The sequence below is a fragment of the Silurus aristotelis genome, assembly GCF_946808225.1.
Source record: "Silurus aristotelis genome assembly, chromosome: 18".
Taxonomy (NCBI): Eukaryota; Metazoa; Chordata; class Actinopteri; order Siluriformes; family Siluridae; genus Silurus; species Silurus aristotelis.
In genome coordinates this window covers 15,775,466-15,800,051 of record NC_139591.1, presented here as the reverse complement: position 1 = coordinate 15,800,051, position 24,586 = coordinate 15,775,466, and the positions used below count along the sequence as shown (strand labels likewise).

At 39.1% G+C, this 24,586-nt stretch overlaps 2 protein-coding genes across 6 annotated transcripts; both read left to right on the top strand.

Annotated features, from left to right (window-relative positions):
• The first annotated feature begins 43 nt into the window (after positions 1-43).
• Positions 44-17,025, top strand: rsf1b.1 (remodeling and spacing factor 1b, tandem duplicate 1). Of its 2 annotated transcripts, none has more exons than XM_083568381.1 (16): positions 44-592; positions 2,539-2,630; positions 6,722-6,814; positions 6,921-7,126; positions 8,683-8,828; positions 8,961-11,092; positions 11,434-11,694; positions 11,779-11,883; positions 11,972-12,051; positions 12,186-12,240; positions 12,330-12,442; positions 12,516-12,583; positions 12,694-12,904; positions 13,021-13,256; positions 13,575-13,754; positions 13,851-17,025. In XM_083568381.1, exons 1-16 carry the CDS (start codon positions 439-441, stop codon positions 14,414-14,416), a joined length of 4,698 nt encoding a protein of 1,565 aa, XP_083424507.1. In that variant the 5' UTR covers positions 44-438; the 3' UTR covers positions 14,417-17,025. The 2 variants fall into 2 exon arrangements, with proteins under 2 accessions (XP_083424507.1, XP_083424506.1); XM_083568380.1 differs by having other exon boundaries at positions 8,958-11,092.
• Positions 17,026-17,155: 130 nt separating this feature from the next.
• Positions 17,156-24,424, top strand: LOC310741099 (methylosome subunit pICln-like; the record flags this gene model as incomplete). Of its 4 annotated transcripts, none has more annotated exons than XM_083568594.1 (7): positions 17,156-18,518; positions 19,055-19,191; positions 22,582-22,725; positions 22,807-22,911; positions 22,999-23,172; positions 23,626-23,698; positions 24,110-24,424. In XM_083568594.1, coding segments are annotated over exons 1-7 (753 nt in total). In that variant the 5' UTR covers positions 17,156-18,399. The 4 variants fall into 4 exon arrangements, with proteins under 4 accessions (XP_083424720.1, XP_083424719.1, XP_083424717.1 ...); XM_083568592.1 differs by having other exon boundaries at positions 18,186-18,518; positions 22,579-22,725; XM_083568593.1 differs by lacking the exon at positions 24,110-24,424 and having other exon boundaries at positions 23,626-23,702.
• Positions 24,425-24,586: the final 162 nt, after the last annotated feature.

Below are 24,586 nucleotides of genomic sequence, written 5' to 3'. Positions count from 1 at the left end.
ACCACCACCACCAACAAAACAGCAACAACAACAATAATAATAATAATAATAGCAATAAAACACGTTGTAGATCCATCGTGGATCACAATGTATTGCAATACGAGTCACATTTAATAGGTGCCATATTTTTACATGTAAATCAAAGAAAGAAATATTGTATATTCAGGTACAATATGTGTAGATGTAAAAGAGAGAAGGATATGTTTAAAATATATGTTTTATTTTGCATTAATTTATCTGAAGGTGTAATTTCTTTGCGGTTCTTCTTCTCTGTTATAGTGATATATGTAAATCGGTGTTTTAAACCCAGCCCACTGGAGAAGGTGGGGTTTGTCGGAATGCGAGTGTGGAAAAAAAACACAGAACAGTCGGCCGCGCTGCATTGTGGGAAGTCATTGGTCCTCCAGCGTACAGTCTCCGAACCCATCCATCGTAAAAATGGCTGCCTCGGCGGCAGCGGCGGCTTCTTCCACCGGGTTGTGCCCAAGCTTCGCCGTGATCTGCTCTTTTTTAGAGCGTTATGGGGCCCTTTTGGATCTGCCGGAGCTGACGTTCACGCAGCTGGAGCGCTATCTGCAGGAAACGTCCACAGGTTCGCTGGACTTTTGTGTGTTGTAGGCTGCGATGTGGGAGGGAAAGCTTTTTTACACCTCCATTGCTTGAGTGCAGATTCGTTCGTGCTTCGCTCTCGGTGTTATTGTGTGCTTTCGGGCGTCTCGAACTCGACCAAAATGCTCGTTTGGTGTCTCAAATGCGGTCCGAGAACGAGCGAAACTTCACCCGCTCGTAGTTTTTTTTTTTACGGTTTCTAACTTTGTTTCGGCTTCGAGCGTCGTCTCATGGCGCATCAGTGGCGCTTTGTGCGGCGGAGGATTTATTCTCTCTGCCTGGCTTTATCCCACTGCACACTGCACACTCGCTCCTCACACACACACACACACACACACACACACACACACACACACACACACACACACACACACACACACACACACACACACACACACCACAAGGACGGTGTTTAGGTGAGCTGTGGAGTCGCTGAGTGGGAGAAATAAGGCTGTTTTCCCTATTGGGAAACGGCTGGTTTTCCGAAACAAAGCCGCGCATGTCCCAGTAATGAGAATGTGCACAGTTTATTTTCAGTTGAATAATGATTTGGCAGTGAAGTGCTCCGCCAGCGGCAGCGCGCATGCGCAGAGCTTGTAAACTTCCTGCTGGAGGACGGCGCTTAGCTGCGTTCCGTCCGCGCTGTCAAAATAACGGGAATGCCTTCATTTCTGTGCTGCATTAATCACATCATCAGTTTATTTAGAAAAAGTATAACTTGCACTACAAGGGTTTGTTTTACCCATTGGGTCATGTCGGAGCTTTCATCTACCTGTCTTATTGTTTACTCTATTTGTAAACAGAGAAAAACCCAAAACTGAACGAGTTGAAATGAACAGCTAGTCTGAGAAGAGAGAGAGAGAGAGAGAGAGAGAACACAGATACAAATGTGTCTGATGCGTAAGTAAAAAAAAAAGTGAGATGCAGAAAAATAATCTAAAAGAGGAAAAAAGTGACGTGCAAGAAAGGGGGGAAAAAAAGAGAGAGAAATCATTTCTGCCACATTATATGCATCCTAAAAGATTATGGAGGGGGAAGTAATGTAAAGGAGAGAAAGAGAGATATGTATATGCATTATGTTTACATCTAGGAAAGAGATGTGGATATCTAAAAAGAGAGGGAAGGAAAGAAAAGTGAAGAAAGGAATGATTCAGAAAGAGAGACACAGGAATGTCATGTGTACTCCTAAAAATGGTGAATAGAAAGAAAGAAATGAGAGAGTGAAGTAGAAGAAAGATGTATGTGGGATATGCTATGTATCTAAAGTAGAGATGCCCACACTAGGGCCCACTAAGGAATTAGGCAATAGACATCTCCTCTCCTGTACAATAAATTAGATCATTGTACTATAAGTTTCCCTGAGCAAGAACTTGTTTGGGGGAAAAAAACTGCATTAGTTAAGAAGATTACAGAGTACTGTTATTTATTTGTTTGTTTGTTTTGATGGTCATAAATGAGAGTAGCCATGCCAATTTTAATTTAATATAACTTTTGGTATAATGCAATATTTATTTAAAGCCAATGGCTGTCAGTCAAGTTTGGTTTTTTGCCCTTCATAAGAAAAAAATGTGGGCTCTAATCTAATGGGTGAAAAAGCAAGAGAGAAGGGACCGAAATATTTTCTACTTATAAAAAAGGGTGCCATAAAAACAAACTGTGTGCACACATCTAAAAGGAAGAGGTGGTATAATAAGGAAGAGTTTTTATTCTGGTTGTATAATACATTTTTAATAAAACAACACAACTGACCTGATATTGATTTGTCAAATCGACTCATGTCAAGGTTTTACAAATGAGACAAAATCCTGAGTAAAGCTCTGCTGTCTTACTGTACTGTAAACAGTGAGCAAAATCAAATGTTTAACACAGATAATCTTATATAAAAAATATTAGATTTTTTCTTAATGATTATTTTGCTTCCGAATCTAGTTCCGAAGCTGCTGGTAGACCTCCATGTAAAGCTGCTTCGGAAAATCGGCAAGTCTGTTTCTGCAGACAGATGGGAGAAATATCTTGTAAAGGTAAAGCACCTTTTATCTTCTTTCTGCCATATAAAAATGAATAATAATAATTGTATTCTTCATTCTTTTTTGAATATATATTTTCTTTATAAATTCAGTATATTAATAGTCATTTAAACATTTTTATTAGCAGTGTATAGATATAGATAAGTGCTTATTTTCTTTTCTTTTTTCATTCACCTTTCGTATAATTCTTTTTCGGAAAACAAAAAAAATATTTTTTCGTTCCTTTTTGTTCTTAAATTGTTTATTGTTTATACTTATATTGTGTTTTATTAATATACCTTGTTTAACTAGAAACATTTTTTTCTAGTCATTATATACAGTGGTGTGAAAAATGCTTCCTGATTTCTTATTTTTTTTTGCATGTTTGTCACACTTTAATGTTTCAGATCATTAAACTAATTTAAATATTAGTAAAAGATAACACAAGTGAACACATGAAGGTTTTTATTATTGAGGGAAAACAAAATCCAAAACTACATGGCCCTGTGTGAAAGTGTTTGCCCCCCCCCCCCCCCCCCACCCCCCTGTTAAAACAGAGTTCAATTTCTCTAGCCACACCCAGGCCCGATTACAGCCACACCTTTTCGCAATCAAGGAATCATCCTAAATAGGACCTGCCTGATAAAGTGAAGTAGACCAAAAGCTCCTCAAAAGCTAGACATTATTCCGAGATCCAAAAAGATTTAGAAACAAATGAGAAAGAAAGTAATTGAGATCTATCAGTCTGGAAAAGGTTATAAAGTCATTTCTAAAGCTTTGGGACTCCAGCGAACCACAGTGAGAGCCATTATTCACAAATGGCTCATCTCAGTTTTGCCAGAAAGCATCTTGATGATCCCCAAGACGTTCAGGAAAATACTCTGTGGACTGATGAGACAAAAGTTGAACTTTTAGAAAGGTGTGTGTCCCATTACATCTGGCGTAAAAGTAACACCGCATTTCAGAAAAAGAACATCATACTAACAGTCAAATATGGTGGTGGTAGTGTGATGGTCAGGGGCTGTTTTGCTGCTTCAGAACCTAAAAGACTTGCTATGAAACCATGAATTCTGCTGTTTACCAAAAAATCCTGAAGTAGAATGTCTGGCCATCTGTTTGCTATCTTTTACTAATATTTAAATTAGTTTGATGATCTGAAACAGTAAAGTGTGACAAACATGCAAAGAAATCAGGAAGGGGCAAACACTTTTTCACACCACTCTATCTATCTATCTATCTATCTATCTATCTATCTATCTATCTATCTATCTATCTATCTATCTATCTATCTATCTATCTATCTATCTATCTATCTATCTATCTATCTATCTAGCTAGCTAGCTAGCTAGCTAGCTAGATATCTATAAAATAAATTATATTAATATATAAAATAAATTAGAAAACAAAATGTATTAATTAAACACAAATGTAATCAATTGACAGCCTTTTATTTATATTTATATAGACACACACACACACAAAATTAACACGTTACATGTGTGTGTGTGTGTGTGGATAGATAGCTAGATAGCTAGATAGCTGTGTATGTATATAATGTATGTGTATGTATGTAAGGGTTGTCAATTAATTAAAATATTGAATCCAGGGCTTAAACGATTCCTTAAGTAATTTCAATACAATAAAATAATCAAGGCAAACAATTTTCCTCGATGCTTCTTTTAGTCCATTTAACTACACACGGAGCATTGTGTTTCCCCATGGACCATTTATTACTGACGCAACACCCGCTAAATTCTGGAGCACTATGAACAGGTAAACACAGAAGACGCTGCAGAATTAAATTAGAAGATTAGAAGATTCATATGGAAGCCTGTTTCCACCACATTAAAAAAAAGTTTGCCTAATTCCAACCTTTCTCGCAATTCCAACTTTTTAAAGCCGATTGGGCAGTGTCACCCCTTTTGCAGTGGCAGAAAGTTTTACACATTGAAAATGAAATCGGTTACAATCAATAGAATCGCATGGTATCAAACTAAGCCTCTGATCCCTGGAGAGAACTCTAACAATCAGCTTTGGAGGGGACTGAACAAGACAGATGAAGCAGAGGAGCCTCGATCACACACCAACAGCTCCAAACATGGTTACTGGGGGATGCACCAGAAATGTTGGATGTTTACGAGAAATAACGTTGGAATTGTAAGAAATAAAGTCGGAATTATAAGAAAAAAATGGAAATTGCATGGGGGAAAAAAAAATTTGAATTAGGCAAACTTTTTTAAATGTGGTGAAAACAAGCTTCCATATGATTCAGGCCAAAGAAAATAATACAAAGTTGCCAAAGTTCATATGAAGTTCATATTCATATGAAACACAGAAAATGATGCGTTTAATGTAAATCTTTCTAAAAAGATTTTTATTTTTTTTTTTAAGAAACCTGTCTAATTTTCTTTTGTATATTTAGTATAGCTCTTCAATAAAAAAAAGTACTTCTTATCCAATTAATCGATGGAATAATCTGTAAAATACTCGATTAATAATATAATGAGATACAATGGTACCCCGCTTAGCGACATTAATCCGTTCCTTAAAACCAGTCGAAATGCGAAAAGGTCGAAGAGCGAATGTACATGCAATATACCCCAGTCTCGCCTCAGCCTTCGTGGAGAGAGCATCTATCGTAAATTAAACTTCGGTTTGTGAACAATAAAGTGTTATTTAGTGGTCAATATAACAATTTAGTGCGTGTATATTGTATATTGCATGTACATTCGCTCTTCGAAAGGGGAAGATCCTTTCCCTCGCTCCACGTGGGTGAGGGAAAGAAAAAAAAAAAAAGGTCGATAAGCGGCCATTTGGTCGTTCAGCGGGCCCAAATTTCGGTCGAAAAACTGTTCGCTAAGCAAGCCGGTCGATAAGCGAGGTACCACTGTATTATGTAGCTACAGCCCTGATTGTCATTCACTATGAATCGCAACTTAATCACACATATTTATCTGTTCTAAATGTGCCTTGATTTGATACTTAAGTTTTTAATACCACATGGACAAATATGAATGCTTTATGCAAATGTATGTTTATTATTAGTAAAACCAAACTCAACACAGAGAATGAAGACAAAATGTTCTTGTAAATGTAGTAGTTATGGTGTTTTTAAATTACATAAATTATCAGGACACCAAACCAAACCTTTGCTATGTTTCCACATGGATGGTTTTATTTGCTGTATGTGTGGTTCATGGCAGATGTTGGTGCTTAGTTTGAGACTTAAAACAAATGTCCAGTAAAACAAATGTTTAAGAATTAAAAAAAATTTTTCGGTGTAGTTTCTTTTATAATTTTTTTGAGTAAAAAAAGGACGTTGTGAATAAATGTGTGTTGCGTTGGTTTTAATTTCGCCTCTTTAGTATTTATTTCTATTTTTAATAAAAATGGTCAAACTGAAATGCATGCTAAATTTATTTGACATGAATAAAATTAGTGCTGTTAAAATTAATTTGTGCTAACGTAAATTTCGTGTGTGTGTATATATGTGTGTGTGTGTGTGTGTGTGTGTGTGTGTGTGTGTGTATGTATGTATGTATGTATGTATGTATGTATATATGTATATATATATATATATATATATATATATAATATAATATAATATTCATTCATCCTTTTTTTTTCCATTCATTTTCTCCCGCTTATCCGTAATTCGGGTCGCGGAGGCAGCAGTCTAAGCAGGCCCCCGCCTTCGACTGCTGCCCAATCCTCACAGCACCGTCCCTTACGGTCCTGGTGGTGAGCCCACGGGAAGGCGGCCCCACGTCACTCCGACGTCACGGACCTTGATATTTCCCTCGTAAGGGACCCCCAGAGCATAGAGGGTTAAGGGCCTTGCTCAAGGGCCCAAGAGTGGCAGCCTGGCGATACCGGGGCTCGAACCCCAGACCTTCCGATCGGCAACCCAGCGCCTTAACCGCTGGAGCCACCACTCCCCCTATATATAATATAAAAAATTTCAAAGTGCACATTTCCTTTACATTAAACGTTTGACATTTATTTGTATTTTTAAAACGGGCTTATTTGAGTAAATACCGAAAATGATACTATATAAGGAAGACTAGCCGTGCACTTAAGACTAGAATTTCTTTTGCCGTTTGCAGATCTGCCAGGATTTCAATACCACCTGGGCATGGGAACTGGAGAAGAAGGGATATCGTGAGATGACTGTGGAGTGTAAGACTGGAATTCTCAAGGTGTGGCCAACTTTTATTCATTCATATGTGCGTTATTAATACTGTTTTATTGAATCGCAATGGTAATTGTGTTAAACACTTGTGGGCCATTTTTTTTTTCTCTCAGTACTTGTGCGAAAGCCAGTTTGACGACAATGTCAAGTTCAAGACAGCCATCAACGATGAAGACCCTGATAAAATGCGTCTCCAGCCCATTGGCAGAGATAAAGATGGCCTGATGTATTGGTTCCAACTTGACCAGGCTCACAACGTGAGGGTGTACGTGGAGGAGCAGGATGATTTAGATGGCTCATCCTGGAAATGTGTTGTCAGGTATGTGCTGAAAAATACTGAGCGGATGGGTTAAGTGAAAAATTCATGAATATTATCAATTGAGTCTTTATTTTTGTATTTGTGTTAAATAATTTTGTTTACATGGTTTACAATCTGTTTAGTTATTGTAAATAAAAAGTGTAGATATTTACATAAATGTGTCCTCCTCAAGTGATTGCTCTTTGGGTATTAGAATGCATTTTTTTTTCTATATTGTCCTATAATAAAAAAAAAAAGTAAATCAATTAAGAAATTACACCTTGGCGCTAGCTACGGTGATATTCTATACTGTACGTATACTAAGAGCATATCTTCTTCTTCTTTCGGCTTCTCCCATTAGGGGTCGCCACAGTGGATCATCCGTCTCCATAACCCCCCTGTCCTCTACATCTGCCTCTTTTAAACCAACTATCTGCATGTCTTCCCTCACCACATCCAAAAACCTCCTCCTTGGCCTTCCTCTTTTCCTTCTACCTGGCGGCAACATCCTCAGCATTCTCCTACCGATATACCCCATGTCCCTTCTCTGCACATGTCCAACCATCTCAATCTCGCCTCCCTCACCTTGTCTCCAAAACGTCCTACATGCGCTGTCTCTAATAAACTCGTTTCTAATCCTGTCTGTCCTCGTCACTCCCAACAAAAACCTCAACATCTTCAGCTCTGCTACCTCCAGCGCCACCTCCTGTCTTTTACTCAATGCCACTGTCTCCAAACCATACATCACAGGTCTCACCACAATCCTATAAACTTTCCCTTTCACTCTTGCAGATACTCTTCTATCACAAATCACTCCTTCCACTCTTCTTCACCCACTCCACCCTGCCTGCACTCTTTTCTTCACTTCTCTAACACACTCTCCATTACTTTGCACTGTTGACCCCAGGTACCTAAACTCCTCCACCTTCTCCACCTCTTCTCCCTGCAACTGCACCACTCCACTGTCCTCCCTCTCATGTACACACATGTACTGTCTTACTGACTTTCATTCCCCTTCTCTCCAGCGTGTACCTCCACCTCTCCAGGCTCTCACCGCAAATCACAATATCATCCGCAAACATCATAGTCCAGGGAGACTCCTGTCTGATCTTATCCGTCAACGTGTCCATCACTACTAACAGGAAAGGGCTCAGAGCCGATCCTTGATGCAGTCCAATCTCCACCTTAAACCAGTCTGTCGTTACTACTTCACTGCTGTCACACTGTCCTGCAGCACCCTAACATACTTCTCTGACACACCTGACTTCCTCATACAATACCACAACTCCTCTCTCAGCACCCTGTTGTACGCTCTCTCTAAATCCACAAACACACAATGCAACTCCTTCTGATTATATTTGTAAAAAAAAAAAAAAAAGCAAGAGTCTCAAATGTGTTTAGTAATTTTAGAATATTAGAGTAAAGATAAAATAGAGTAAAACCGGACTCAGATTTTATCTTTGTAAAATACATTAAAATGCAAGAAGTGGAAGGCTGTCCATAATTTGTGCAATGGAAATTTTCACAATGATGACAAATAATCACAATGTGCTAAAAGTCTACTGTTTGTTATACAGAAACAGAAATGATCTGGCACAGATCCTTGCCCTTCTGAAGACCCAGATTGATCCTTTACTGTTGGTCAAAAAGGATCAGGAGGAAGGTTCTTCTAGTATCAGCCCAAACCCAGAAACAGAAGAAAACAAGAAGAAAGAGGATGATGGTATGTTTAATAAAGCTATAGTTTTCACAGAAATTATTGGATCGTAACATATAGTTGATATTGACAGGAGACGTAAAAAAAAATTTCAGCTGGATGTAGACAGCAATCACAATGTGTTTCGTTTCTCAGCAGAGAAAGACAAGGATCTGAATGAAGAGAAGTCTCTCAGAACTGAAGAAGATGCAACATTAGGGCAAACCGATAATAAAAAGCAAGAAATTGCAGAGGAAACAGAAGCACTAATGGACAAAGACACTAAAGATGTCAAATCTGAAAAGCCTGATGTAGTCGAGAAAATCGTTAGCAAAGTGGTTAAAATAGAGCCCATGGAAGTGGATGATCAAGCAATCAACAGCACAGCATCAGAGTCAACATCGGAAAAGAATGGTGGCCTGCTGATTTCAGAAAACACAGAGGAGGTGAAGAAGAAATCGGATGAGATACAGAAAACTTTGAAAAATGACCAGCAGGCTAAGATCCCCCTGAAAAAGCGTGAGATGAAACGAAGTGAGGATTTTGACAATACCAATTGTGGAGGTGGTGCCAGCAGCATCATCGTGCGTAACCCAGCTGTAAAAGAAGTGCGGCCCACCGGAGAAGAAAATGGATTGAGCAGTGAGAATCTCAACGGGACTGTCTTACCTCCTGCAGCGAACCAAACTTGCACAGAGGAATCCATGGAAGTGATGGAAACTGCTGCTTCTAAGGGAGATCAAAAAACATCAACAAAGCCAGAAGAGGCAACTGAGACAACTAAGAAATTATCTGAATCTACAGCGACCCAGATGCAAACTGATTTAAAGAAGGCTGAAAAGCCAGCCAAGATGGACGTTGCAAAAGATTGTTCAAAGCCTCTCGATGAGGAAGCACCTGAAAAGTCTAGTGTGATGAAACCTACGGACAAAGCTGAGATTGACAAGAAAACAGAGACCATAAAAGAGTGTCTATGTCCTAACGAGAGAGAGATGGATAACGAACAAGAAGAAATAATAAAACATGAGTCTTGTCAGACTGATAAAAAGGATGATACAGCCTTGAATAAGAATGCAGATGCTGCAAAAGATGATAAAACACAAACGGGGCCTGAGACTGAGACACCTACATTACAACACTCTATAAAGCAGCAAAGCACTGCTCATGAACAAAGTAAGCTTACTGTCAAGACAGTGGACAAGCCTAGCATGTCTGAAGCATCATCTACAATTCAGAAGGACTGTGCCTTAATGGTAGGTGATAAACCTGAATCAGGTTCCACAGAGCAGACAAAGAAACAGGAGCTACCTATAGTGGAGAAAATCCCAATTAAGGAAAAGGAAGACTCTGAACCTTTAAATAAAAAGGAGAAATTGCTAGATGATTCAGATACATCCAAGGAGAACGAAAAACCATCCTCGCCAAAAGCTAATGAAAAGACTGAAGACTGTGTGACTGTGTGTGAAGTGCCCAACAGGGACCCTGCAGCCAAAGCATCTTTAAAATCAGATCGTGACACAACGTCGGATAATGCAACTATTGGAAAGATAGAGGGAACTAATTCAATTAGTAGCCAAAAAGATAAAGAATCAGCAGATCAGGAGAAACCAGATGCTCTAAAAACGGCTGAGGAACCTCCTTCTCCTGCCGTATCCAAAACAGAGGAAGTAATGAATGAGGATAAGACTGAAGGTGCTTCAGCAGAAACCAAGAATGATGAGGTATCCACAGAAAACAAAGATGCTGAACCTCAAAAGAAGGCTTGTAGTGAGAAAGTTGGGCAGGATGAGATTCCTGTTAAGAAGAACGAGGCTTCTACAAGGGAGTCCAACAAAAATCAGAAAGAAAATGGTGAACAAAAAAGTACTTCTCAGGAGGAAACGAGTGTTAGTGGGGAATTGGCCAAAGACCAGAATCAAGCAAAGGAAAAGGAGACTGCTGAGATGAGTAAAGGAGAAAACGAGAGCAAAGTGGTGTCAGATGTACCGCAAGAAGGTATCCGTCTAAAAATCAAGGTCCCAGCTCACAAGCGAAGAGCAGAGCTGCAGCGAGAAGAGGGAAAGGGTGACTCTGAGACTGAGCCAAGTGAAGGGCGATGTCTAAGGCGCTCGCCGAGGATTTGCAGACCAACGGCCAAGGTAGCAGAAATCCACGATCGGAAGGTAGAGAAGAAACAGGTCACGCCTTCGGTCGAGAAGGAGGAAAATGAAGAAAAGAAGGGAGATGAAAATACAGTACAAAAAAAGCCAAGAGAAAAAAAGGTTGATCAAGAAGGACAAGCTAAACCAAAGGTTTGTCTAGATACAGTACGTTTGTCCTTTATGTCCCTTGATCAGACGTTTTTGTCACCACCAAAAAAATTATAATAATTTGTGCATTTCCTTTATGTATATTTTGTGTGTGTGTGTGTGTATACACGTGTTTTTTGTACGTGTCTTAGTAAGTATGTGTAGTTAAAAAGTAAAAAAAAAAAAAAAAAAAAAAGTGGTCATGATTAAGCTTACAATTTTCCTTCAGTTTTCCACGTCAGGTCGTACGTGAGCCATGGATACCATCATAACATGAGACATTTCTGCACGTTTATTTTTTACATGAATTCGCACGAGTTGTTGAAGTCTTAAAATCTTAACAGGGAAGACGACAAAGGCGGGTGCGCTGGTCCAGGGTCCGGTCACGACGCAAAAAGAAAGACTCTGAGGAAGATGAGGAGAGTTCGAGTGAGGAAGAGGAGACAGAGGAGGATGACAGTGACGAGGATTACCAGGTGAAAAAGAAAAGGAGAAGGAGAAACCGCGATAGGAACAGCTCTGATACTTCTACCTCGTCTTCAGATGACCTTCCCCCAAACGATGACCCCTGCAAACACTGTGGCCTGCCAAATCACCCTGAGCTGGTGGGTTAATCGCGATCTGTCCATTTGTATGTTCAGTAAATGACGCTTTTGTTACCACGCACTGATTCTTAATACTTTTTTCAGATTCTGCTGTGCGACTCATGTGACAGCGGTTATCACACAGCGTGTCTTCGACCTCCTCTCATGATCATCCCTGACGGTGAATGGTTCTGTCCGCCGTGCCAACATGTAAGTCAGGTCGAAGGTTTATTCCATTAATCTAACCTTGATGGCCCTTTCAGAGTTATAACCCCTGACTCTGGTCTTTTTTCCCCAGAAACTGCTTTGTGACAAGCTTGAAGAGCAGTTACAGTATCTAGATGTAGCCCTTAAAAAGAAGGAACGTGCCGAGCGGAGGTAAGTTCTAGTTATACCCACGGGTCAAACACTCAAAAACAGTCATATTTGCTTTGTATGTATGTGTCTATAAATCAAAAGCGTGTGCTTATTCTTTTAAAAGGAATATGAATTTATTTTGGTGTGTCCTTCAGGAAAGAGCGACTGGTCTACGTTGGAATCAGCGTTGAGAATATAATCACACCTACTGTAAGGATAATCTTTTGAAAGTTGTGCAAATTCTATTTAATAAACACCTTTTAATAATCAATTAATTGTTTGTTTGTTTTTTATCACAGGTTGAAACAGAGGAAGTAAAACAAGAAGAGGTGGTGAAAGAGAAAAAGGAGGCCAAGAAAAGCAGGTCCTGGGGCCGAAGATCAACCAGGGCAAAAAAATATATAAGCTACAGGTATAATAAACACTAGTTGAATTTTATTTTTTTTTAATTATTCAAGATTAATTTTAATCAACATTTGTTTAAGGTTTGATGAGTTTGATGAAGCTATCGAGGAGGCAATTGAGGAAGATATCAAAGAGGCTGAGGGAGGAGGTACAAGACTCCACACACCTCTGTATAATACTATATGTTTTAACATCTATTTTATAAGTGAGTGGAAGTAAATCATCTTTTGTATGAAGAGTCATTGTGTTTGTCTGTAGGAGCAGGCCGTGGCAAGGATATGGCGAATATCACGGGCCACCGAGGGAAGGACATATCCACAATTTTGCAGGAAGGAGGAAAAGAAAATGGGCGGCCTAAGCGTACAAATGCTGGACAGCGAAAGAAAAAACGGCGGCGCCTCAACGATCTGGACAGTGACAGCACCGTGGATGAAGAGGAGAGCGAGGAAGAGTTCCGCCTCAGTGACAGGTAGGACAAGAAACTGTTGATGCAGATGTAAAACATCACAAAAAAAAATGTTAAAAGGGATTCCCATGCTGCTTAATCAACAAGCATGACTCTCCTTTCTAAATTGAACTCTATAGCAGTGAGGAGGAGGAATTTGTGGTGTCTGAAAATGACGTGGACAGCGAGGGAGAGGGGCAATCCATTGACAGCGATTTCGGCAGCGACGGCCAGGGACCAACTACAACAATTTCATCGAGGCGGAGACCGACTAAACGGCTGAACACACGAACCCGCAGGCGCCGCAGACCTAGGGGATACTCTGATGATGAAGAGCTCGAGGATACTGATGATGAGGAGGAGGAAGAAGAAATAGGTAAAGAATATTTATATTAGGAAATATTACGAAACTTTTTATGTCGATTAGTTTGCTTGGATGGAAAAACTGTGGCTAAAATGCTGCTTAAAATTTAGAACCTAATAGGATTCCGATGTGGTGCATTAAGTCACTTATAATGTCAGTAGTCTGCGCTGTTTAATGTGTGTGTGTGTGTGTGTGTGTGTGTGTGTGTGTGTGTGTGTGTGTGTGTGTGTGTGTGTGTGTGTGTGTGTGTGTGTGTGTGTGTGTGTGTGTGTGTGTGTGTGTGTGTGTGTGTGTGTGTGTGTGTGTGTGTGTGTGTGTGTGTGTAACTAGTGACTGAAGGTTCCAGTGAGTTTAGTGACAGTGACCTGGACATGCGCAGACGTCGTTCCCACCGAAGCCAGAAAAAGGAGGTCAATTACTGCGAGGCATCTGACTCTGATGGCTCCCAAGGAAGCACTAACAGGGACAAGGCCAAGAAGCGTAGACTCTTATCCAGCTCCGAGAGTGATGGTCAGTCTCGCTCATTCAGTCTTATGAATTGTTCTTGATGATGATGATGATTTTTGTTTTGTTTTTCTCATATTTTTAATTATTAATACTCAACAGAGAGCTTCCATTCTATGGACTCTGACGAGGAAGATAGAAAGAGTAAAAAGCAGGGTGTAGTCCTGTCGGAAGAGGAGTCTCGTAAACGGCGCAGGCGCCTGTCATTAAAGCGCAGAAGGGAGTCTGAAGACGACGACAATAGCAGCAATTCGGATGATTCAGAGGAAGAGGAACGGCCTGTCCGCAAACGGGTAAACCGAATTGATTCGGATGACAGTGATGAGGAGGAGGAAGAGAAGGAGGAGAAGAAGAACACTGAGAAAGAGCCAGAAGATGGTGCAGCAAAACGGTCGAGCCCTCTAGACTATAACCTGGAACTTCCTCCTGCTAACGGACAAAGCCCTATAAAATCTCTGGAGGGTTTGGTCCCACGGCCTGCCTCTGGCGTGGCTAACCCTGCTCTTACGAGTCAAATAGGGCTGAAAAACAGCAGCGCTCCACAGCCCGTGTCTGTCGGTGCCAATGGACTGGTTCCCCAGGAGGTGGCGCCGCAGGATGAAGATGAGGATGACCTGTTTGGGGTCACAGACCTTGTAGACTATGTCTGCAACAGTGAACAGTTGTAAGACATGCCCCCCCCCCCCCCCCCCAAATTAAATGGTTTTTTTTTTTTTTTTTTTTTTTGTCTCTCCAATTGTGTCCAAGCTCCCATCACATTTCTCAATAATATCCCTTTATTATTTTTGCTTTCGTATCATTGCCATGCTTCACACAGGAGTCCATGGACCTCCTCACAGCAGGCTCAGTGTTCTGCAAAAAAAACAGTGACAACTCTGGCGATGTAGCGAGCAGGGTACCAGAAGATTTAAGACTCCATTTTGCTCGCTACTTCAATCCGTCTAAGCCACTGCATGAACATCCTCAGCTTGACCTCCATGTTAGTCGCTGCTGGCTGATAGAAGCACCTAAACACCGGTTGTAAATAAATTCACCAAAACTAAGATGTTGTCAGTGGGGCCTGTCATTAAAAGATTCCCTAAGACAGTTTTATTTTTTTAAACTTTTGTGAATAATATACCAAGCCTTTTGGAAAACATAGAACCTTTCAATCATCTATTTTACACTAATGTAGCCATTCCTTCAGAAACAAAAACCAGTTTCATGAAATATTCTTTCATTTCTTTGTTGTCTAATTACCCAAATGTTCTTATACTGCACTGTTATAGAATTTCTTTTTCGGGGAGGGTTGAGAAATAAGAGAGATTAACATGGATCCAAGGCACCAAAAAAAAAAACTCAATAAATACAGCCAAGGTCTAGACATTGTTACCAGCTTTTCTTACAACCATATCTCAGACTGTTAAGAAAATCATGTATTGTATGCCCCATTTTTCAAAATCATTTATTTACAACAACACATTGGTGAATAATAATTTTTTTTGTTGTTTGAAGCTGGTTGCTTTTGTACCTGATTTAAAAGCTGTAGGTTGGTTTTGTTATGCTATTTATTCTTAAAAATTATTTAACTAATTGCAGTTCAATCTTCTATGGATTAATGAGGGCAGCAGATGTGAATTCTCTGGAATTTCACAATATGGGGGGGGAAAAACTTTTTTTTTTTTAAAGGAAGTATTTGGATATGGGATTTAAAATGTTCCATTATTCAGTCGTCTTGTTAATTATGCGATTGTTGTAGTTGGATTTCTTCTTTTTTTTTGCCCCTGTAATTTTGAAACGAATCGAAACGAACAAACACTACGGCAGCTCGTCAGTGCATCGAATGCCAAATTCAAACCGCGTCAATTGTGATCCATATCTACATGTTTACATGTGTAAAAACATGGACTTGTCAGAACAAATGCTTTTTTTCCTTTTTTTTTTATTTTAATGACTTTCTTAAAAGCGCCTCTGATTTTCACTTTCTAAAGAAAGTGTTATGTCATTTATGTATTATCTGTGGATTCCATGCAAGTGATTCCTTCATCTCCATTTGAATACAAGTATTTAATAAAAGGGTCTTTTCACTGGTGTTTTATTATTTTCTTCAATGTCAGAAGATCCATCACAGCACCTCTTGAAACCTCTCGTGTTCTTGTTTTGCTCTTATTCTGCACTATATGTGCAATATATGAACATATATTGTTTTTCTATATATACAGACTATTACTATTTTTCCTTCAATATTCGAGCAATATATTTTTCTTGTTAACAAAATGTATGGTAATTTTCACTGTCCACTAAGCTACTGTTATGATCTTTTATGCCTATGTTTGTGAGGGTGGTGAAAATCCCCCCACGGTGGCATTAAAATAAGTCAAAAACTATGTTGACTACCCTACAATCAAAGCCTTCCTGTTTTTTTCCAGCATAGAACAGATGATGAGGGTGGAATCAATAATAGCTGGAACAAACTTGTACATGTTTGAGTCAGTGAGAACGTATAGAGAAATGTAAAATACATGCCCCTTGCTTGTACTATATCTGTAGTTTTTGCTGTAACATATTTAGAAGCATTTTTAAATCATCCGAATGATCTATATTTAGCAGTCCTTTATGATTGCACCTGTTTATAGTTTCTTTTTTTGTAGTCGGTTGTGTAACTTTTGTACAATTTTAAAGTGTCTTAAGTGAATTATAGCATGTTGGTTCTGTCTGTGTATTTTTTTTATCTTTTATTTTGTCCTCCAAAGCTGAATTCCTGGGTTCAACTTTCTTTTTCTTTTCTTTTTTTTTTTTTGTCTGTCCTAACCCAAGATCTCACTTGTCACCCCTTTTCTATGTTCATTAGTAGCACCATTTGTTTCTTTGCTTGCTAGATCTTTGTACATATGTAATTTGTTCTTTGAGGGGAATCTTGTATGTGAGTTCTAACAGTGGGGCTCAGGAAAAAAAAGAGGTTATGAGGAAAAAGAGCTTTGTAAAATGTTTTGTAAAATAATGTGTAAGCTTAGCATGCTTTCTTCTAATCACATTCGTCTTTCGTCTTCGTTTTCTCTGTGCCCAGCATGAGACACGTAGGCCATCATGGCAAATTCGATTAGTTCAATTTGACACAAGGTGCCTGGGTAAGCAAAGCTCTCTGTATCTGCTATGATTCCTCCAAAGTATGTGGATACTAAAAAGAAGTCCTTTGTTTTCATTTGATCGATATGAAGTAAGACACTTGTCTTCTCCAACTTGTGTGTTTTTTTCCTAAATGAAATAACACGATAAAAGAAATGCTAGTGCCAATAAACTTTCTGATTTGGTTGTAGTTTTGTGGCCTGGACAGATGTGCACATGGAGAATGGTACAGGCTGTAGCTTTTAGATATGTACACTGTCTCTGTTCTACTTCCTTTTTTTTTTTTTTTTTTTTTTTTTTTTTTCTTTTTTCTTTTTTGTTAATTGTATTGTAATTGCTTTCATATAAATACGATCTTGTACATTTGTCATAATAAAAGGGTACCACACCTTTATATTTGTGGCTGTTTTCAAAGACTTTAGCTTTGCAAGAGGGCTGATCGTTCTCTCTTTAGAGTGTGATGCAGGAGGAATAGCATATTATTGGCTGGCTTGACTTGTCTCAGTTTAAGCACCCTTCTTGATTGGTATTTGGGAATTGACAGTTGAATACCAAATTTGTATGATATTTGATCAGATTCTTTTGCTCTCTGTCTTTGGCTTAAACATTCAGAGTTGCAGTGAATTCTTGGATTTTCTTTAACGCCTTCTCTGACTAATTTGTGATCACAGGTTTATAATAATGTGCCCTGTCATATATCTTTATTGATATGAACTTTCTGTAAGGTTATGTGTCTTTAACGTTTTAAGGAAGGAGTTTTCAGAGTTCACCTATTACAATCAATAGGCATATCTGCCATGTGTAAGTCTTCATTATATTGTATTCATTGTATTAAAATTTTATTTAAATTACCCTACTAACTATAAAAAGAAAGGCAGATCATACAACAGTTAATAGCTTTATTAAGCTAATATTTGTATAGTTAAGAGTGAACTAAAGAAAAATTTTATCACAAATTGTAATCCGTGGCGAATTGTTGTGGAATAAGAGCAATACAAACAGTCTGGGAAACAGTTATTCATCTGCCAATCTTCATATCAGGACTTGCAACCTGCCAAACTATTAACTGAATATAAAAAAGGGAGTTTCTGAAAACGTGTGTGTGTGTTGGGGGTGTCACCTGTCAACTTCCAGGTGGGCTCTCGTGGCTTCCGGGAACGATTTTCTTCATTGATAAACAAAATACTGCTTGTCTTTTGTCTAATCGACGTTTTGCTGGAATAAAATAAAAACTTATTTGTTTTTTTTTTGTTTGGTTTTTTTTATAAAAAATTAAGGCTTGATTTATGTTAGATATCAGTAGGGTTTCTTTTTTTTTTTTCCAACTCCCGCCCCTAAAACACGCCACCAGTAGTGTATAGGTCCAACACACCCCAGACCAGTCAGAGAGAAAGAAAAGAGGAAAAGAGAAAAAGCATCCAGTTAGGCACCATCGTTTGCTTTACTCACATTAACTATGGCTCAGCAAATCTAAAGCTTTAGAAAGGCACAGAGCAGCGTGTTAAGCAGCGAATTAAATGTATAAGAAGTCCCACCATTGTACAGGATGGTCGTGCTGCAAAATGTTTCTCCTCCAAGAGAAGGAGTGAGACATGAGGAAGTGGACATTACCGCCGTCCTGGACGGGAAAAAACTTGGGTCAGGAACTCTTTGCGTTGCAGAAAGGTAAATATAAACCATGCTGACTTAGAAGGTAAAACGTTGACGTGAAATTGTATCTCAGACATTCTCCTGCTACATAGGAGATCTTGAGTTGCGGTGTGATTTACTCTGGCTCCAGAAACTCTGCAAAAACGTGGAAACTTTTCAGACTGACAAAATGGCTGTTTTTTTCCCCTATTAGTGCCTAGTATAAATGGATGAATTGTGCTCGAGTTGTTTCTCGATAAAAAAAAAAAAACAACAATAAATAAATAAACAAAAAAAAGTAAATATATATCTGGAGACAGAAAACAACCAAAGGATTTCTGGGATTTTCTTTCAGCAACTGAACTAGTAGCCCAAAAGAAAAAGTCCATTGATGCACCTTTCCTGTTTGTGTTTTTCCCTATTAAACTATTATAATTGCCTTAAAACAACTTCATGTTTTTATTCCTCAAAATGTTAAGCCTCTGAATGTTATAACAATAATGGTCAAATTAGATTATATGTAGTGATTCTCCTTTATAAAATACTGTTTAATTTTCTTCACCCCATGGCAGTCGTGTATCTTGGGTCGATGAATCTGGAGTAGGATTTTCTCTAGATTATCCTTCTATAAGCCTCCATGCCATCTCCCGTGACCTGAGCGCATATCCTGCAGAGCACCTATACATGCAGGTCAACTCCAAACATCAAGGTATGAATGCAAATTGAATGAAGACTGAAAAGAACCAGTCCGTTCTGTTTCTGTTCCAAACATTGCCGAGTCAGATTTATTTACAGTATTTATTACCTGGTTCAAGTGTGTCAGAAAATGAAAATCAAGAAAAATATAAATGGACTGACAACGTTCTCAGTGAGGTGTTTGGGAAATGTAAGAGTAGCATTCTTACTATTGGGATTTATGACTTTATGAGGTTGAAATATCAATGCTAACTTTTTAATTAGCCTTAACAGCACACATAATCACAACCTTTAGCTTTCGTGTACGCAAACAAGATTCAGTGTGTGGTCTTGTTGAAAGCAGACATTGTATATCGTGCATAACCTTTTTATCTGGTGGTCTTTTGGTTCAGTCTTTACTGTGGTCTGACACACAAAAGCAGCTGCTTCCTTGGAAAACTTAAAAACTGAAAAAAAAAGCTGAACAAGCTACTTTCCCAGATACTTCTAATGTGCTCTTTTGTGACCTGTATCTGAAAATAAATACAGCAGTGTAGTGTGCAGTAGGAACAACAGACTGGTTCAAGGTGGAGGTTGGACTGCATCAAGGATCAGCTCTGAGCCCTTTACTGTTTGCAGTGGTGATGGACAGGTTGAAGGACGAGGTCAGACAGGAGTCTTTGTGGACTATGATGTTTGGGGATGATCTCGTGATTTGTGGTGAGAGTAGGGAGCAGGTTGAGAAGATCCTGGAGAGGCGGGGAATGAAAGTCAGTAGGAGTAAGACAGAGTACATGTGTGTGAATGAGAGGGAGGGCAGTGGAGTGCAAAGTAATTAAGAGTGTGTTAGAGAAGTGAAGAAAAGAGTGCAGGCAGGGTGGAGTCGGTGGAGAAGAGTGGCAGGAGTGATTTGTGATAGAAGAGTATCTGCAAGAGTGAAAGGGAAAATTTATAGGACTGTGGTGAGACCTGCGATGTTGTATGGTTAAGGGGACAGTGGCATTGAGGAAAAAACAAAGTGGAGCTGGAGGTAGCAGAGCTGAAGATGTTGAGGTTCTCGTTGGGAGTGATGAGGATGGACAGGATTAGAAATGAGTTTATTAGAGGGACAGCGCATGTAGGTCGTTTCAGAGACAAGGTGAGGGAGGCAAGATTTAGATGGTTTGGACATGGGGTATATCGGAGAATGCTGAGGATGGAGCCGCCAGGAAGGAGGAAAAGAGGCAAGCCAAGGAGAAGGTTCATGGATGTGGTGAAGGAAGACATGCAGGTAGTCGGGTTGAAAGAGGCAGATGTAGAGGACAGAGGGGTATGGATACGGATGATCTGCCTTTTGCAACCCCTAATGGGACAAGCCGAAAGAAGAAGAAGAAGAAGATGAGAGGATATTTTTAGAGCAATAATTCAATGCTAATTGAAGTCCAATTGAAAAGGTCATATTTGCTTTATAGTGTTGCTTTGGGCTGTCACTTTTGACTAGCATAATAGACTAATGTTTTGAACATGAAAATAGAGAATAGTCATCTTTAAATGATTTTATTTTATTATTTTTTTAAACTGTCTATGACACCAGTTTATTCAAACAAAAGAGGTTAAACTCTTTCACTTTTCTAAACTAATATCTCTATCCCTATAGTAGTTTCTGGTACATACAGTGAGGAAAATAAGTATTTGAACACCCTGCTATTTTGCAAGTTCTCCCACTTAGAAATCATGGAGGGGTCTGAAATTGTCATCTTAGGTGCATGTCCACTGTGAGAGACATAATCTAAAAAAAAAAAATCCAGAAATCACAATGTATGATTTTTAAACTATTTATTTGTATGATACAGCTGCAAATAAGTATTTGAACACCTGAGAAAGTCAATGTTAATATTTGGTACAGTAGCCTTTGTTTGAGGTCAAACGTTTCCTGTAGTTTTTCACCAGGTTTGCACACACTGCAGGAGGGATTTTGGCCCACTCCTCCACACAGATCTTCTCTATATCAGTCAGGTTTCTGGCCTGTCGCTGAGAAACACGGAGTTTGAGCTCCCTCCAAAGATTATCTATTGGGTTTAGGTCTGGAGACTGGCTAGGCCACGCCAGAACCTTGATATGCTTCTTACAGAGCCACTCCTTGGTTATCCTGGCTGTGTGCTTTGGGTCATTGTCATGTTGGAAGACCCAGCCTTGACCCATCTTCAATGTTCTAACTGAGGGAAGGAGGTTGTTCCCCAAAATCTCGCAATACATGGCCCTGGTCATCCTCCCCTTAATACAGTGCAGTCGCCCTGTCCCATGTGCAGAAAAACACCCCCAAAGCATGATGCTACCACCCCCATGCTTCACAGTAGGGATGGTGTTCTTGGGATGGTACTCATCATTCTTCTTCCTCCAAACACGTTTAGTGAAATTATGACCCAAAAGTTCTATTTTGGTCGCATCTGACCACATGACTTTCTCCCATGACTCCTCTGGATCATCCAAATGGTCATTGGCAAACTTAAGACGTGCCTGGACATGTGCTGGTTTAAGCAGGGGAACCTTCTTTGCCATGCATAATTTTAAACCATGACGTCTTAGTGTATTACCAACAGTAACCTTGGAAACGGTGGTCTCAGCTCTTTTCAGGTCATTGACCAGCTCCTCCCGTGTAGTTCTGGGCTGATTTCTCACCTTCCTTAGGATCATTGAGACCCCACAAGGTGAGATCTTGCATGGAGCCCCAGTCCGAGGGTGATTGACAGACATGTTTAGCTTCTTCCATTTTCTAATGATTGCTCCAACAGTGGACCTTTTTTCACCAAGCTGCTTGGCAATTTCCCCGTAGCCCTTTCCAGCCTTGTGGAGGTGTACAATTTTGTCTCTAGTGTCTTTGGACAGCTCTTTGGTCTTGGCCATGTTAGTAGTTGGATTCTTACTAATTGTATGGGGTGGACAGGTGTCTTTATGCAGCTAACGACCTCAAACAGGTGCATCTAATTTAGGATAATAAATGTAGTGGAGGTGGACATTTTAAAGGCAGACTAACAGGTCTTTGAGGGTCAGAATTCTAGCTGATAGACAGGTGTTCAAATACTTATTTGCAGCTGTATCATACAAATAAATAGTTTAAAAATCATATATTGGGATTTCTGGATTTTTCTTTTTTAGATTATGTCTCTCACAGTGGACATGCACCTACGATGACAATTTCAGACCCCTCCATGATTTCTTAGTGGGAGAACTTGCAAAATAGCAGGGTGTTCAAATACTTATTTTCCTCACTGTATATACTGCCTTCAGCTGAATAATTTTACATACTGACTGCATTTTGCATGTGCTGATTGGTCTCCTTAAATATTTTTACACTGGAAAAATGTAATCTTTAGAAGATCTTTCTTGTGTATAGAACATTAGATGATTTCTTGTGCTACCTTGATCCGATTTGTATTTTAAGAAGATTCCAAGGATAATGAGGTGGAAGCAAAAGAGGAAGCAGATGGAAGTAGTGACGATGAAGAGGAGGAGGATGAGGGCGAGGATGACGAAGTCTCCACAGGCGTGTTCACTGAGATCCGCTTTGTTCCAAATGATAAAGGATCTTGTAAGTGTTTATCACACCATTTCAAAATTATGCATTTTGTAAATATATTTTGTGACCGCCCCTATTGTATCTGAACTACAGTAGAGAAGATGTTTATAGCTGTGTCTGAATGCCAAGCACTGCATCCCGATCCAGAGGACTCGGACTCTGATTTCGATGGTGATGAGTATGATGTCGAGGAAGCAGGTAAGGCTTTTCTACTACTTTCTTATTGTATATCATTTTACTTGTACATCTGTTTTATTATATATTTTTTATGTAACTGGCCTATAGAACAGGGCCAGATTGATCTGCCTACGTATTACTCATTTGAGGAGGGCATTTCTCAGCTGAACATGGAAGGCCAGGGCACACTGGAGAGGCTGGAAGGGATGCTGAGCCAGTCCTCGGACTCACAGCGATGCATGGCTGGTGTCAGGACTGAGGATGCGGAAGCTGCGCTAAAGGGTTTAGTACAATTTTACAACAAAAAAGCACATGTGTGATGATTTGATTTCCAGTCTGAAATAGTAGCCCACACATTTATAAAATTAACGAATGATCTTTTTGTCATTGCTGTACTAATTAACCAAGTGGTAGCTGTATTTGGATTTATATAAACCTTAACTATAGTTTAGGTTATTACACTTATCCTCTTATTATATTCAACAATATCCTCATTTATATTATATCAAAGCTATAATTTATTGTTTTCAAATCGATAACACATGGTTAAGTACTCAAAGCCACTTTGTAGAACATTTCGTCTCGGACTCAACCCAAACCTTCTTAAATTATGTCAACATTTTCAGGGGCTTGTTCCAAAAATCCCTTTTTAAAACCACAATATATTGGGAAGAAAAAGCTGTTTTATTATTTAATTTATTATCCTAAAGTTTTAAAACGGTTGTTCTTTCACAGATGATGCAAAGGCGAACTCTGGTGCTCTCGCAGTCTCGGGGCAGTTCGACGATGCTGTTGAAGTTGACCACTGGTAAGCGTTGGAGTTCTTTTTGTAATTTAAAATATTGTACTTTATACCAATAATATATATTGTATGCTGGGAATTCAGTAAAATCTTAATTACTTGAAAGCATATTAATGCATAATTTTGAGTTGCTAATAATATATTTGTGCAATATTTTCCCTAATAATCAAAACCTAACTTTAATATACCCTCTGAACTGCTTTCTCATACATGTAATTAACTGTAAGTTATATGAGCTCTGGAAACACAGAGGCTCACTTATGTTTTATTGATGATGTAGCACTTGATAGAAACTATTGTTTCTATAAATTTCCTTGCATCCAATTATGTATATTTCTTTTAAATGTGCACGCTTTTATTGATGCCGCTGCTCATGGAGTCAGTTCTTAATCGGCTGTGTCGACGCTGTCTCTGTAGACGGAACAGAGAGCCTCTTGTTTTCTCTCAGCAGAAGCACTAGAAAAGGAGCTGGAGCGGGTGGCCAAGAGAAACGCTGAATTGTGGAACGGAAGCCAAAGCACTAGGCCTTATGAATGTTAAATCGCTAAATAGTTGCACAATTACTGGCCAACACCAGTCTTCCTTTTTTGTGCTGACAACACTGTCATACTGTCAAATCATCATTTCAATATAACTTTTGTATTGAACTTTTTTTTTTTTCTTACTGACGAGTACCAGTGCATACTAATGTGTATTTTGTTAATGTATAAATTAAAGCTTAATGTAATCATCTCTCAGTGGTCTGATTTGAAGGTTTTAATGCTGTTAAGAAATAATGTTTTTCAGACAGTTGAAGTAATTTCCCATAGTTTTTTTGTTTAGCCAGAACGGATAGAAAAGCAATACTCTTTGTCTGTGCAAGACTGACTTTAATAGAGCACATTAATATACTGT